The sequence below is a fragment of the Notechis scutatus genome, chromosome 1 (genome assembly GCF_049901735.1).
Source record: "Notechis scutatus isolate UNSWTSFEM ecotype Mainland chromosome 1, rNotScu1.2, whole genome shotgun sequence".
Taxonomy (NCBI): Eukaryota; Metazoa; Chordata; class Lepidosauria; order Squamata; family Elapidae; genus Notechis; species Notechis scutatus.
Window position 1 is genome coordinate 336,892,148 of NC_142009.1, and position 12,410 is coordinate 336,904,557.

The 12,410-nt window shown below is 45.7% G+C and overlaps 1 protein-coding gene across 1 annotated transcript; it reads left to right on the top strand.

Annotated features, from left to right (window-relative positions):
* Positions 1-9,025, top strand: LOC148133573 (elongation factor 2-like; the record flags this gene model as incomplete). The annotated part of the gene is made up of 3 exons (XM_087952148.1): positions 1-144; positions 7,077-7,291; positions 8,638-9,025. Coding segments are annotated over 3 exons (573 nt in total), but the record flags the coding sequence as incomplete, so codon positions are not given.
* Positions 9,026-12,410: the final 3,385 nt, after the last annotated feature.

Here is a 12,410-nt window from a genome sequence, read left to right on the forward strand (position 1 = left end):
CGTCAGCGTCCTCTTCCGCCCGCTCGGTCCCTGCTAACGAGTCAGGGCAGTTCGAGCCGCCGCCATTGTTGCCGGTCTTTTTTTTTCTCCCCTTCTTTGCCCTCCGCCGCTCCTGCGGAGAATCCGAAGCCATCCGCCAACATGGTGAGCCATCCGAAACCGGGAGCGACTTGAGGGGAACCTCGGGGACCCGAGGCCTAGGGGAGGCGTTGGATAGGGCCGGGTTCGGAACGAAAGGGGATAGGCCCCGGGTCGGAGGCCTGCGGGGCCGGGGGCGAGGGAGAAGGCCGCGGCCATGGAATAGCCCGCCTTCTGGAAGAGCCCCGGAAAGGGGGGGGGGGGTTTGAGTAGCGCAAGCCAACACGCGAGAAGGAGGGGGGGGGATAGTTTGTGAACGTGGCGACTTTCGAGAGATACGTGGACCCGTGTTAGGCTGTAGATCCCATGCAGAGCCGTCTGGATGGTTCACCCCCCCTTAGGTGCTTCTCCCTTGGGCCAGGCTGAGGATGTTGGGAGTTGTAGCCCAACGACTGTGGAATATATATCTATATCTATATATATATTTATATCTATCTATCTATCTATCTGTATGTGTGTGTGTGTATGTATATGTGTATGTGTGTATATATATATAAATTGCCTACTGTGGATGCTGTTTAAAGCACCTTGAGAGCCAGTGGATTATAAAAAAATAAAACACCCTTTTCTCCATGCTGAGGATGATGGGAGTTGTAGTCCGCCTCTGGAGAGCTGCCAATCAAAAATTGCCTACTGTGGATGCTGTTAAAGTGCCTTGAGACCCAATATATTAATAAAAACGCCTTTTCATATTTATATAGAGAGAGGGGGGGTAGATAGATATGGACATATACATATATGTATGTATGTATATATGTCTAGGTGTGTTCGGGTCTTTTCCCGTGTAAGATTAAGAGTATCTTGGCAACATTTCGAATATATATGTATGTATGTATGTATGTATGGTCATAGATGGTAGATACAGAGATAGAGATAGATGGGGAAGAGAGATTTTTATATGTACATATATAAGGCAGAAATTTAACAAGTGAAGCTCCCCTTCTGTCTCTTTCCCAGCAGAAATATCTTTATTGACTAATAGATGGTCCCTTTTTAAATTTTCCTTCATTTTCGAAGAAAGCTTAACGATAGACGGCCCCATATTTTGATTTACCTTTTTTAAGGCTTAATGCTTATTCCTCTCCCTGGCTACAGAGACAGTCCTTGACTTAACCAAGATTGAGCCCCAAATTTAGGTTGCTGAGTGAAACCTTGTTGAAGTGGGTTTGGCTCCCCTTGCCTCAGTCGTTAAAGAGAATGTTGTGTTTGTTCAGCGAATCCGCATTCCCCACATGGAATTTGCTTGGCAGAAGGTCGCCAAAGGGGGGAATCGCGTAACCGTCATAAATACGTGTCAAAAGCCTCTGGATTTTGATCCCATGACTGGGGGGATATGCAAAAAAAACAGTCGTAAGTGAGAAAAACGGTCATACATCCCTTTTTCCAGGGTTGCCTTTTTGAACGGCCACTAAACGAACTGTTGTAAGTCAAGGGCTACGGATAATTTTTTGGAACAATTTTCTCTTCAAGACTTCATCTTGGCCGGCTTCTGTTCTTTTTATTTATTTCTGCGTAGGGATAAAAAAAAAATATTTTTTTAAAAAAACAAAACCCTGACCTCATTGTGCGATGACTCAGTTGGATTTTTTTTTTTTGTCCCCTGCCCCCTCCTGCCACCGATTCGAGGCAGGAGAAAATAAAGGAGGTGATGTAACTCTCCTTACCAGCTTCCTGAAGATTATTTGGAGCGGGGTAGGGTTTTGTCTGCTGATAAACCACTTTTTTTTTGGATAATTCTTTGAGGAGCACTGGCTGGTTTGCCAATGCACCATTCAATTCCTGTGATTTATATATGTATGTATGTATGTGTATATATATGTGTATATATATATATATATAAAGCTTTAATATAATCATTTAATAATTAATATATTCAGCCTTCTTTGCCAGCCTCCCTCTTTTTTGGGGAAGGTTTTTTTTTAAAAAAAAAATACTTGCTAGCTTAACCTACGTGCCAAAGGGCTGAAATAACCATTCAAGATGTCCGCGGAGGGAGCGGGACGTGATGTGGCAAAACAAAAACACAGTCGGTGGCCAGCGAGGATTCTGGACGAGCTCCAGCCGGTTCCTCTTTGCCAAAGTGGAGGGGTGGACTTCAGGGAAGAAGGTTGTGTCCTCCCCCACACCCCACACACGCACATCTTGTCTAAACCTGGCCAGAAGTGCCTGAGGGGAGGTGGGGAAATGTGGTAGGGAGGGTGTCACACCTGTATTCCTGGGCTGGTTACTTTCACTGCTGCTGCTGTTGGGTGCCGTTAAAAGTGCTGACTGTTCACTCACCTGGAAAGTATTTTCCGGCTTGGCTCCATCTACTTAATGGAATCCGACTGGCTGTTGTGGTTTATCTCACTTCTGTCTCCTTCCATTCTTTCCTTTCCTTCCTTCCTGTCTTTCTTTCCCTCCCTCCCTTCCTTTCCTGCTCATCCTACTATCACTTCCTTCTTATCCATCTACCCTTTCCTTCTTTCTTTCCTTCCTTCTCATCCATCTACCCTTTCCTTCCTTCTTTCCTTCCTTTCTTCTCATCCATCTACCCTTCTTTCTTTCTTTCTTTCTTCTCATTCTACTTTCCTTCTTTCTTTCTTTCTTTCTTTCTTTCTTTCTTTCTTTCTTTCTTTCTTTCTTTCTTTCTTTCCTTCTTTCTTTCTTTCCTTCCTTCCTTTCTTCTCATCCATCTACCCTTCTTTCTTTCCTTTCCTTCTCATCCATCTACCCTTTCCTTCTTTCTTTCCTTCCTTTCTTCTCATCCATCTACCTTTCCTTCCTTCCTTCCTTCCTTCTCATCCATCTACCATTTCCTTCTCCATCTATCTTTTCCTTCTTTCCTTATCCATCTATCCCTTCTCCATCTATCCTTTCCTCCCTCCCTTCCTTCCTTCTCATACATCTACCCTTTCCTTCTTTCTTTCCTTCCTTTCTTCTCATCCATCTACCTTCCTTCCTTCCTTCTCATCCATCTACCATTTCCTTCTCCATCTATCTTTCTTCTTTCCTTATCCATCTATCCTTCTCCATCTATCCTTTCCTCCTTCCCTTCCTTCCTTCTCATCCATCTACCCTTTCCTTCTTTCTTTCCTTCCTTCTTCTCATCCATCTACCTTTCCTTCCTTCCTTCCTTCCTTCTCATCCATCTACCATTTCCTTCTCCATCTATCTTTTCCTTCTTTCCTTATCCATCTATCCCTTCTCCATCTACCCCTCCCTTCCTTCTCATACATCTACCCTTTCCTTCTTTCTTTCCTTCCTTTCTTCTCATCCATCTACCTTTCCTTCCTTCCTTCTCATCCATCTACCATTTCCTTCTCCATCTATCTTTTCCTTCTTTCCTTATCCATCTATCCCTTCTCCATCTATCCTTTCCTCCCCCCTCTTCCTTCTCATACATCTACCCTTTCCTTCTTTCTTTCCTTCCTTCCTTTTCATCCATCTACCATTTCCTTCTCCTTCTTTCCTTCTCCATCTATCCTTTCCTCCCTCTATCCTTTCCTCCCTCTATCCTTTCCTCCCTCTATCCTTTCCTTCCAAAGTCCACAGATGAGAAAGGGAGGGGAAATGGTCTTTCCTGATTTTTGGGGAACAACCTCTGTGTCTAGGATGGCATCCCTCTTGAGATACCTTAATTCCTTCCCTGCCACTTTCAGCAGAAGGCAAAGCTAATTCTTCCAGGGGGCATTTCGGCTGTTGTGCCACATGATTCTATGGAGATTCTCAGTCATCCAGGCCCTGGTTGTCCCGAAGGTGCTTTTTTCCAAGAGGCAACTGGACTTTCTGGTTTTGCTTTGAAGACGTTTCGCTTCTCCTCCGCGAAGCTTCTTCAGCTCTGACTGGATGGTGGGGAAGGGAAGGATTTATATTCTTAAAAGAGTCAGCACCTTCAGGGTGCTAATAACCAGCTGTCTGCAAATGATACAAATCTTTCCATTCCCCACCAGTCAAAACTGAAGAAGCTTCTTGGAGGAGAAGCAAAACGTCTTAAAAGGAAAACCAGAAAGTCCAGGTTGCCTCTTGAAAAAAAAGCACCTTTGGGAGATTGGATGGCTTTCTTGTATTTTACCTGCAAGGCCCCAAGCCCTGGAATTTATTGTTACCTTTTTTGTTTTTTTTTGCTTTTTATCCAGGCCTTTATTTATTGTTCATAAGTTAACTCAAGCTGGCGAGCTTATCTAATGTTCCTTCCTTCCTTCCTCTTTTCCCCACAACGACAACGTCCCTGTGAGGGGGAATAGGGCTGAGAGAAAGGGACCCGGACCAAAGTCTCCCAGCTGGCTCTCGTGGCTAAGGCGGCACTAGAACTCCCAGCCCCCTGCTTAAAAATCAAATAAATTGACCGTCTGATAATTCGTAATTCAGTATAACCCAAATCCCTGGTTTTAAAAAAAAATATTTGTTTTTTTTTTAAACCAGGGATTTGTGTTATACTGAATTACAAATCTAACAAATCAACTTTTCTGATAACTTACGTAGGTATTCCTCGACTTATAACAATTTGTTCAAAATTACGACGGCACTGGAAAAAAAGCGACTTAGGACAAGTTTTCACACAACGGTTGTAGCCTTCCCCACAATCACGTGATCAAAATTCAGACCACTTGGCAATTGACTCATGTTTATGACGGTTGCACTACCCCAGGAGTCACGGGATCCCCTTTTGCGACCTTCTGGCGAACAAAGTCCACTGGGAAGTCTGATTCACTTAGCAACCGTTTGCAGACATGATATTCTTCCGATTAAAATCGGAATTCCGATTTTTTGGGGAATCGCCCCCTTTCCCCCTTCTTCTCCTCCTTCCCTCCCTCGGAGGCCCGAGTCAGGAGTTGCTACCGCTGGCGCGCCTGGTGGCTCAGTCCGCGTTGCCTCAGGAAGGGAAAGGCAAAAAGGAAGAGCTGCGGCGGCACTTTGCAACGGCAGCAGCGGCTCCTGGTTTTGCCTTTCCCTTCCCGAGGCAACGCAGGACTGGAGCCGCGCCGGCGGTAGCAACTCCTGACAGCCCCAGCCGGATACCTGAGCGGAGCCCGGGCGGGCGGGCGGTGTGAGCGGAGGCCGCTGAGCGGCAGGAAAAGGGAGCTGGGCAGCGATTTCTTGGCGCGTGGTGGTGGGGTCTCTTTGGCCGGCCCCGATTTTTTTTCAGAGGGGAATATCATGCCTGCGTTTGGCTAATTTTAACTAGACTTAACGGTGGCAGGAAAGTTCGTAAAATGAGGCAAACTCACTTCAATGTTTCACTCAGCAACAGACGTTTTGGGCTCCATTGTGGTCATAGGACGAGGACTGCCTGTAATTCAGATGTACTACCAGTTCAAAAGCGACACGGTGGCTCAGTGGCGAAGACACTGAGCTTGTCGATCAGAAAGGTCGGCAGTTTGGCGGTTTGAATCCCCGGCACCGCGTCACGGAGTGAGCTCCCATTACTTGTCCCAGCTTCTGCCAACCTAGCAGTTCGAAAGCATGTAAAAAAAATGCAGGTAGAAAAATAGGGACCCCTTTGGTGGGAAGGGAACAGCGTTCCGTGCGCCTTTGGCGTTTAGTCATGCCGGCCACATGACCACAGAGACGTCTTCGGACAGCGCTGGCTCTTCGGCTTTGTGACGGAGATGAACAGCGCCCTCTAGAGCCAGAAACGACTAGCACATATGTGCCAGGGGAACCTTTACCTTACCAGTTCAAAAAACAACAACACACAACAACCTGAAACCTAAAAGGTTAATGAGAGATGCGGTTGGCATATTGCCTCACTTTCTATGGTGATGTCATGGAAAACACCGTGACGCTTGTTTTAGAACATTCCTAGCCAGCTCAGGATTTTCTGGTCTTGCTACTAGTGCTGACCCTGCTTTTTGCTTCCTTGCCTTCTGAGTTTTGTTTTTACTGTTAGCATTTGAGGTTGTGTGAATAGTCAGCGGAATGGGTCTCAGTCCCTGGGAGCCAGGCAAACTAAACGATTTCCCACTTTTGCACGTGAAAATAGGATTCTAGAAATAGTGAAGAGGAAAAACCACATAAAGAAGATGAGGGAACTGGAGGCTAGAATATACGAAGAGTGGTTGCAGGGATTGGATATGTCTAGTTCGATGAGAGAAGGACCAGGGGGGACATGATAGCAGTCTTCCAATATCTCAGGGGCTTCCCCAAAGAAGAGCTATTCTCCAAAGCACCTGAGGGCAGGACAAGGAGTAAAATTCACTCAACAGAGATTCAATCTACAATTAAGGATTAATGTCCCGACAAAAGAATCAGCGGAATGGCTTCTGTCCAGAAATTGCGGGTGCTCCAACACTGAAGGTTTTTAAGAAGAGGTAGAACAACCATTTCTCTGTAATGGTACAGGGCAGTGTTGGTGAAACTTTTCACCGAGAGCTGAAACGGGAGGGGGGGGCACCAGAAACCGGAGGACCAATTCCCTGTCACGCCGTGTGTGTGCTGGAAACCGGAAGAGCAGTTCCCCGGCGTGCATGCACATGCTGGGAAGCTGAACTTCTGGTTTCTGGTGCACGCATCCGCTCCAGCCACCTGGTCTTCCAGCTTCTGGCATGCATGCATGCACGAAAACCAGCTGGCTGGCGCGCATACATGTGCCGGAAACCGGAAGCTCAGCCTCCCGGTGCACGCATGTGTGCTGGGGAGCTGCTCTTCCAGTTTCCAGCGCTCCCACACACATGGAGACCACCTAGCCGGAGCGCATGCATGCAGTAGAACCTGGAAGAGCAACGGGGGACGGCTAGCGTGCCTGGAGAGATGGCTCTGCGTGCCACTTCCGGCGTGCGTGCCGTAGGTTCGCCATCACGGGTATAGGCTCTCCTGCCTGAATGGGGTTGGACTAGACCTCCAAGCTGCCTTCCGACTCTCGTTGTTCTGTCCTGGTGGGGTTTCCATCTCCTTTGAGAAGGGAGCTGGCGGCTTTATTGGTCTAACGCAGTCGTCGTCTTTCTCCTGTTCCCCAGGTGAACTTCACAGTAGACCAGATCCGGGCCATCATGGACAAAAAGGCCAACATCCGGAACATGTCAGTGATTGCCCACGTGGATCATGGGAAGTCCACTCTGACCGACTCGCTGGTATGCAAAGCTGGCATTATCGCCTCGGCCCGTGCCGGTGAGACCCGCTTCACCGACACCAGGAAAGATGAGCAAGAGAGATGCATCACCATCAAGTCAACGTAGGTGCCCTTTGGTGGCACTCTCTCGGGGCAGGTGGGTGGGATATGAGAGGGAGAAGGAGCTGAGTTGGTTGCCTTAACAGCAGTTCACTTAAGTTACAACAGTCCGGGGAGGGGGGCAGAAGAAACTCTGAACATTTTTCACAGATAACAACCTTTGTTAATGTCTCCTTTTCAACTGCCGTGTGTCAACTCATAAAATATTTCTATGGTCTTCTTAGAGTTGCCAACAGAAAGGGAGGGGGAAGCAACGGGCAGCTTGCATTCCATAAATGTTTTCAAAGATGGTATCCAGGCGACCGAAGTGTCTGCCTTGCAAAATTCTAACTGGAGAGCATGATTGATGACTCTGGGCTATGAATGTGTCCCATTGGAGAATATGAATTACGATACACCCAAGGGGTGGGGGGGAGGGAAAACCAGGGTCAAGGGTGACAGTGAATGATGTGTCTCAGAGTCGGCTACACCCAGGCAGTGCCACCTCTTCTGACTCCCAATAAATCCTTTGGAGTTTGGCTAGAGACTCATGATTTAAATGGGGGTTAAGTGTCGGAATCCTGACACAGTCCTTCACTTCACGACGGCGGCAAGAAAGGTCGTGAAATTGGGGACAAGGCTCACTTAACAAGCGAGCTGTTGTCTCGCTTAACAACAGAAATTTTTGGGCTCCATTGTGGTCTTAAACCGTTTGACTACCTGCACCAAAGTCCTTTTGTGCTTCTTGCTGTGATGTGGGCAGATGAACAACCGAATGTCTAATTTTTAAAAAATTTGTTTATAATATAAAATACAAAAGCAAATAGGGAAAAATAGGGGAGGAAAAAGGGAAGGGAAGAGTCCAGAAAAGAAGACAAAAAGAAAGAGAAAAGGCATTGACTTCCGACTCCCATTGGTGCACCTAAAATAAGATAGTAGCATCAAACCTCAACTTTTTACTTTTACATAGTATAAATTAGCCAGTTCTGTATCAACAAACCTAATCAGTGAAACTCAAAATCAAAGTTGAGTTTTTTTTTCTACTTCAAGCACAAAGTCCAGAAGTGGTTTCCAACTGGAAACAAAAGTACTTAACGTTTTTTTTAAAAAAAATCAAAGCAGTCAATTTAGCCCGCTCTGCCAACTCAATTTTTGCAGCCATTCATCCTTTGGGGTGGGTGGGTGTTGAAGTTTCTTTCTGTTTTTGTGTATACATTAGTCTTGCCTGCCGTCAACATAAAGAGTTCCAATTTTTCCCCCCAAGTCTTTTTCCATTAAACCCAAAAGAAAAAAGTTTTTGGTTTTCTCTTTATATTCGCTTTTTAAGAATCCGCCGTGTCTTTTAACTTTTCTCCTGCGTCTCCCCTTAGGGCCATTTCCCTCTTCTACGAGCTCTCCGAGAACGACTTGGCCTTCATCAAACAAAGCAAAGATGGCTGTGGGTTCCTGATCAATCTAATCGATTCCCCGGGCCACGTGGACTTCTCTTCAGAAGTTACAGCTGCCCTACGGGTCACCGATGGTGCCTTGGTTGTTGTGGATTGCGTTTCCGGTAAGAAAATGGCTTCCCACTCCCCCTTTTGAGACCCTGAGCTTTGCTGGTGGGTGTGCCCGGTGGGCAGTGCTAAGAATGTAGAGCAGGAGTATCCAACCACGGCAAGTTTAAGGCTTGTGGACTTCCAACTCCCAGAATTCTAAATCCCCACTTTGTGGACTTTAAGGCTTGTGGACTTCCAACTCCACAAGACTTTGAAGCTTGTGGGTTTCAACTCCCAGTGTTTTAAATTTCCGTTTTAAGACTTGTAGACTTCAACTCCATGAGACTTTTCAGATTTCTGGATTTCAACTCTCAGAATTCCAAATTCCCACTTTAAGACTTGTTGTGAACTTCAACGCCACAAGATTTTTAATGACTTGTGGACTTCAACTCCAAGAATTCTAAGTTCCCACCTTAAGAACTGTGGACTTCCAATCCACAAGACTTGTTGTGGACTTTTAACTCCCAGAATTTTAAATTCCCACTTTAACACCCATGGACTTCAAATCCACAAGACTTTTAAGACTTCTGGACTTCAATTCCCAGAATTCTAAATTTCCACTTTAAGACTTGTGGACTACAACACCACAAGACTTTTAAGTGTGACTGTGATGCTTCTCGACAAAATATCCATGACATTGTGTCCGAATGTCCATCAAGAGGCTACACCGGCCCAATGTCTTATTTTTTCCAACACAGACCATCCTGGCCTTGAATGGCTGGGTGGACTGGACATTAACATTTAAACCACTATATGTCCATGTATTTGCCATATGTTAAATAAAAAAGTAAAATTCTGGACTTCAACTCCCAAAATTCTAAATTCCCACTTTAAGAATTGTGGACAATATTATGATTATGTTTACTATGATAGAATGAATATCAGCGTAATGAATATTGTTGTAATGACTATTTCCTAAAACTATTTGTAACCAGACAATGCACCGTTTTAACTAAAAATGGAATTTTTATATGTAACTAGCTGATAACCTGGCGTTGTCCTGGTATTTATTTATCCCAATCCTGTATTAGACAGGAAAAACCTGTACCCGGACGTTGCTACAACTTTAAAAGAACAACTACAATGACGTGGGAAAATACCCGAACAAAGCTGAATGTTATTAAATTATATACAATATATATATACATATACAAAGAACAAGAATGAAGAATAGAAGATAGAAATAAGATAGATAGATGATAGATGGACAGACAGATGGTTGGTTGGTTGGCAGATAGATAGGATTAGAGATGGATGGATGATAGATGAACAGACAGATGATTGATGGACAGATAGATAGATAGGATTAGAGATGGGTGGATGGATGATAGATGAACAGACAGATGGTTGGTGGATGGAGGATGGATGGAAGAAGAAGATAAAATAAATAACTTTATGGGGGAAAAAAGAATTGTGGATTTCAACACCAAGAATTCTGGAAGTTGAAGCCCACAGTTCTTAAAAGTTGCCAAAGTTTGGACACCCCCGATGTAGAAGGTTCATATTCCCTGTCTGACTCTACCAAGTTGATGGGAGCGACAACTATGTTGGGGAAGACAAGCTGAACAAGCTGAATCTTATTCCTCTATGGGTGATATGTCTAGACCAGATAAGTCCAAGAGCCAAGAATAGACGATAGAAATCAAGCCAGATCGTGATAGATGAACAGACAGATGGTTGAGCCTGCTTGTTTGGCAGATAGAGACTCAGCCCGAGGGAGATAGATAACAGACCCCAGCTGCATTGTGGAGAGATAGATATGATTCCAGCTATGGGGGAAGGCTGATAGAGAGCCGACCGATGGTTGATGATGGATGGTAAGGGCTACCAACGAGCAACGGCATTCTGAGGAAACTCTGAATGGACATGTTGATATTGGAAGGCACTGCAAGCTTTTTGCTTTCCCTGGATCAGAGGTGGGGAATTAATGGTTCCTTCATGGCTTATGGACTTCAACTCCCAGAATTCCTCAGCCAGTATGGGGGAATTAATGGTCCCTTCATGGCTTGTGGACTTCAACTCCCAGAATTCCTCAGCCAGTATGGGGGAATTAATGGTCCCTTCATGGCTTGTGGACTTCAACTCCCAGAATTCCTCAGCCAGTATGGGGGAATTAATGGTTCCTTCATGGCTTGTGGACTTCAACTCCCAGAATTCCTCAGCCAGTATGGGGGAATTAATGGTCCCTTCATGGCTTGTGGACTTCAACTCCCAGAATTCCTCAGCCAGTATGGGGGGGATTAATGGTCAACATCATGGCTTGTGGACTTCAACTCCCAGAATTCCTCAGCCAGTATGGGGAATTAATGGTCCCTTCATGGCTTGTGGACTTCAACTCCCAGAATTCCTCAGCCAGGTGGGGAATTAATGGTCGTCCTTCATGGCTTGTGGACTTCAACTCCCAGAATTCCTCAGCCAGTATGGGGGAATTAATGGTTCCTTCATGGCTTGTGGACTTCAACTCCCAGAATTCCTCAGCCAGTATGGGGGAATTAATGGTCCCTTCATGGCTTGTGGACTTCAACTCCCAGAATTCCTCAGCCAGTATGGGGGAATTAATGGTCCCTTCATGGCTTGTGGACTTCAACTCCCAGAATTCCTCAGCCAGTATGGGGAATTAATGGTTCCTTCATGGCTTATGGACTTCAACTCCCAGAATTCCTCAGCCAGTATGGGGGAATTATGGTCCCTTCATGGCTTGTGGACTTCAACTCCCAGAATTCCTCAGCCAGTATGGGGGAATTAATGGTCCTTCATGGCTTGTGGACTTCAACTCCCAGAATTCCTCAGCCAGTATGGGGGAATTATGGTTCCTTCATGGCTTGTGGACTTCAACTCCCAGAATTCCTCAGCCAGTATGGGGGAATTATGGTTCCTTCATGGCTTGTGGACTTCAACTCCCAGAATTCCTCAGCCAGTATGGGGGAATTAATGGTCCCTTCATGGCTTATGGACTTCAACTCCCAGAATTCCTCAGCCAGTAAGGGGGAATTATGGTCCCTTCATGGCTTGTGGACTTCAACTCCCAGAATTCCTCAGTCATCATCCATCTCAATTAATTTAGAGTGCTTACAAGGGACATAATTTGTACTAGCTGGTGGAAGAGATGTTCGACTTCGTTGTCCTTGTGCACACCTGTAGCAACTTTTAGCCCAGTATATCTGGAGGGGGAATCGGTATATATGTTTAGAAGTTACTCCACTGATTTAACAAGGAATTCCTACAGGTAGTCCTCAACTTACAACTGGTTGCTTAGCAACTTATTCAGAGTCAGGATGTTTCCCCCTGAAATGGTCATGGCCGCCCAGTTCCACAGTTTTGATGGTGTCTCCTCTTGTAGTCACACAGGTGCATTTTGGGCACTTGGCAGCTACCTTACGAACATAGTCTTTTCTCTTCGAGAATAGCAAGGAAATCGTGGAACAAAGAATATTTGTTGCGTAGAGTTGAGATGGGGGGTCCTTGCTGCTCTCTGGGCCACTGACTACCACTGATGATGCTGCCTAGTTGGGTAATGAAACGTCTGCAAGAAAAGAATGAAGCTCAGAGAGCATCAAGGAGCCCACAGTCCTCCTCCCGCCCCCGAAAACTCCACACCCTTCTAG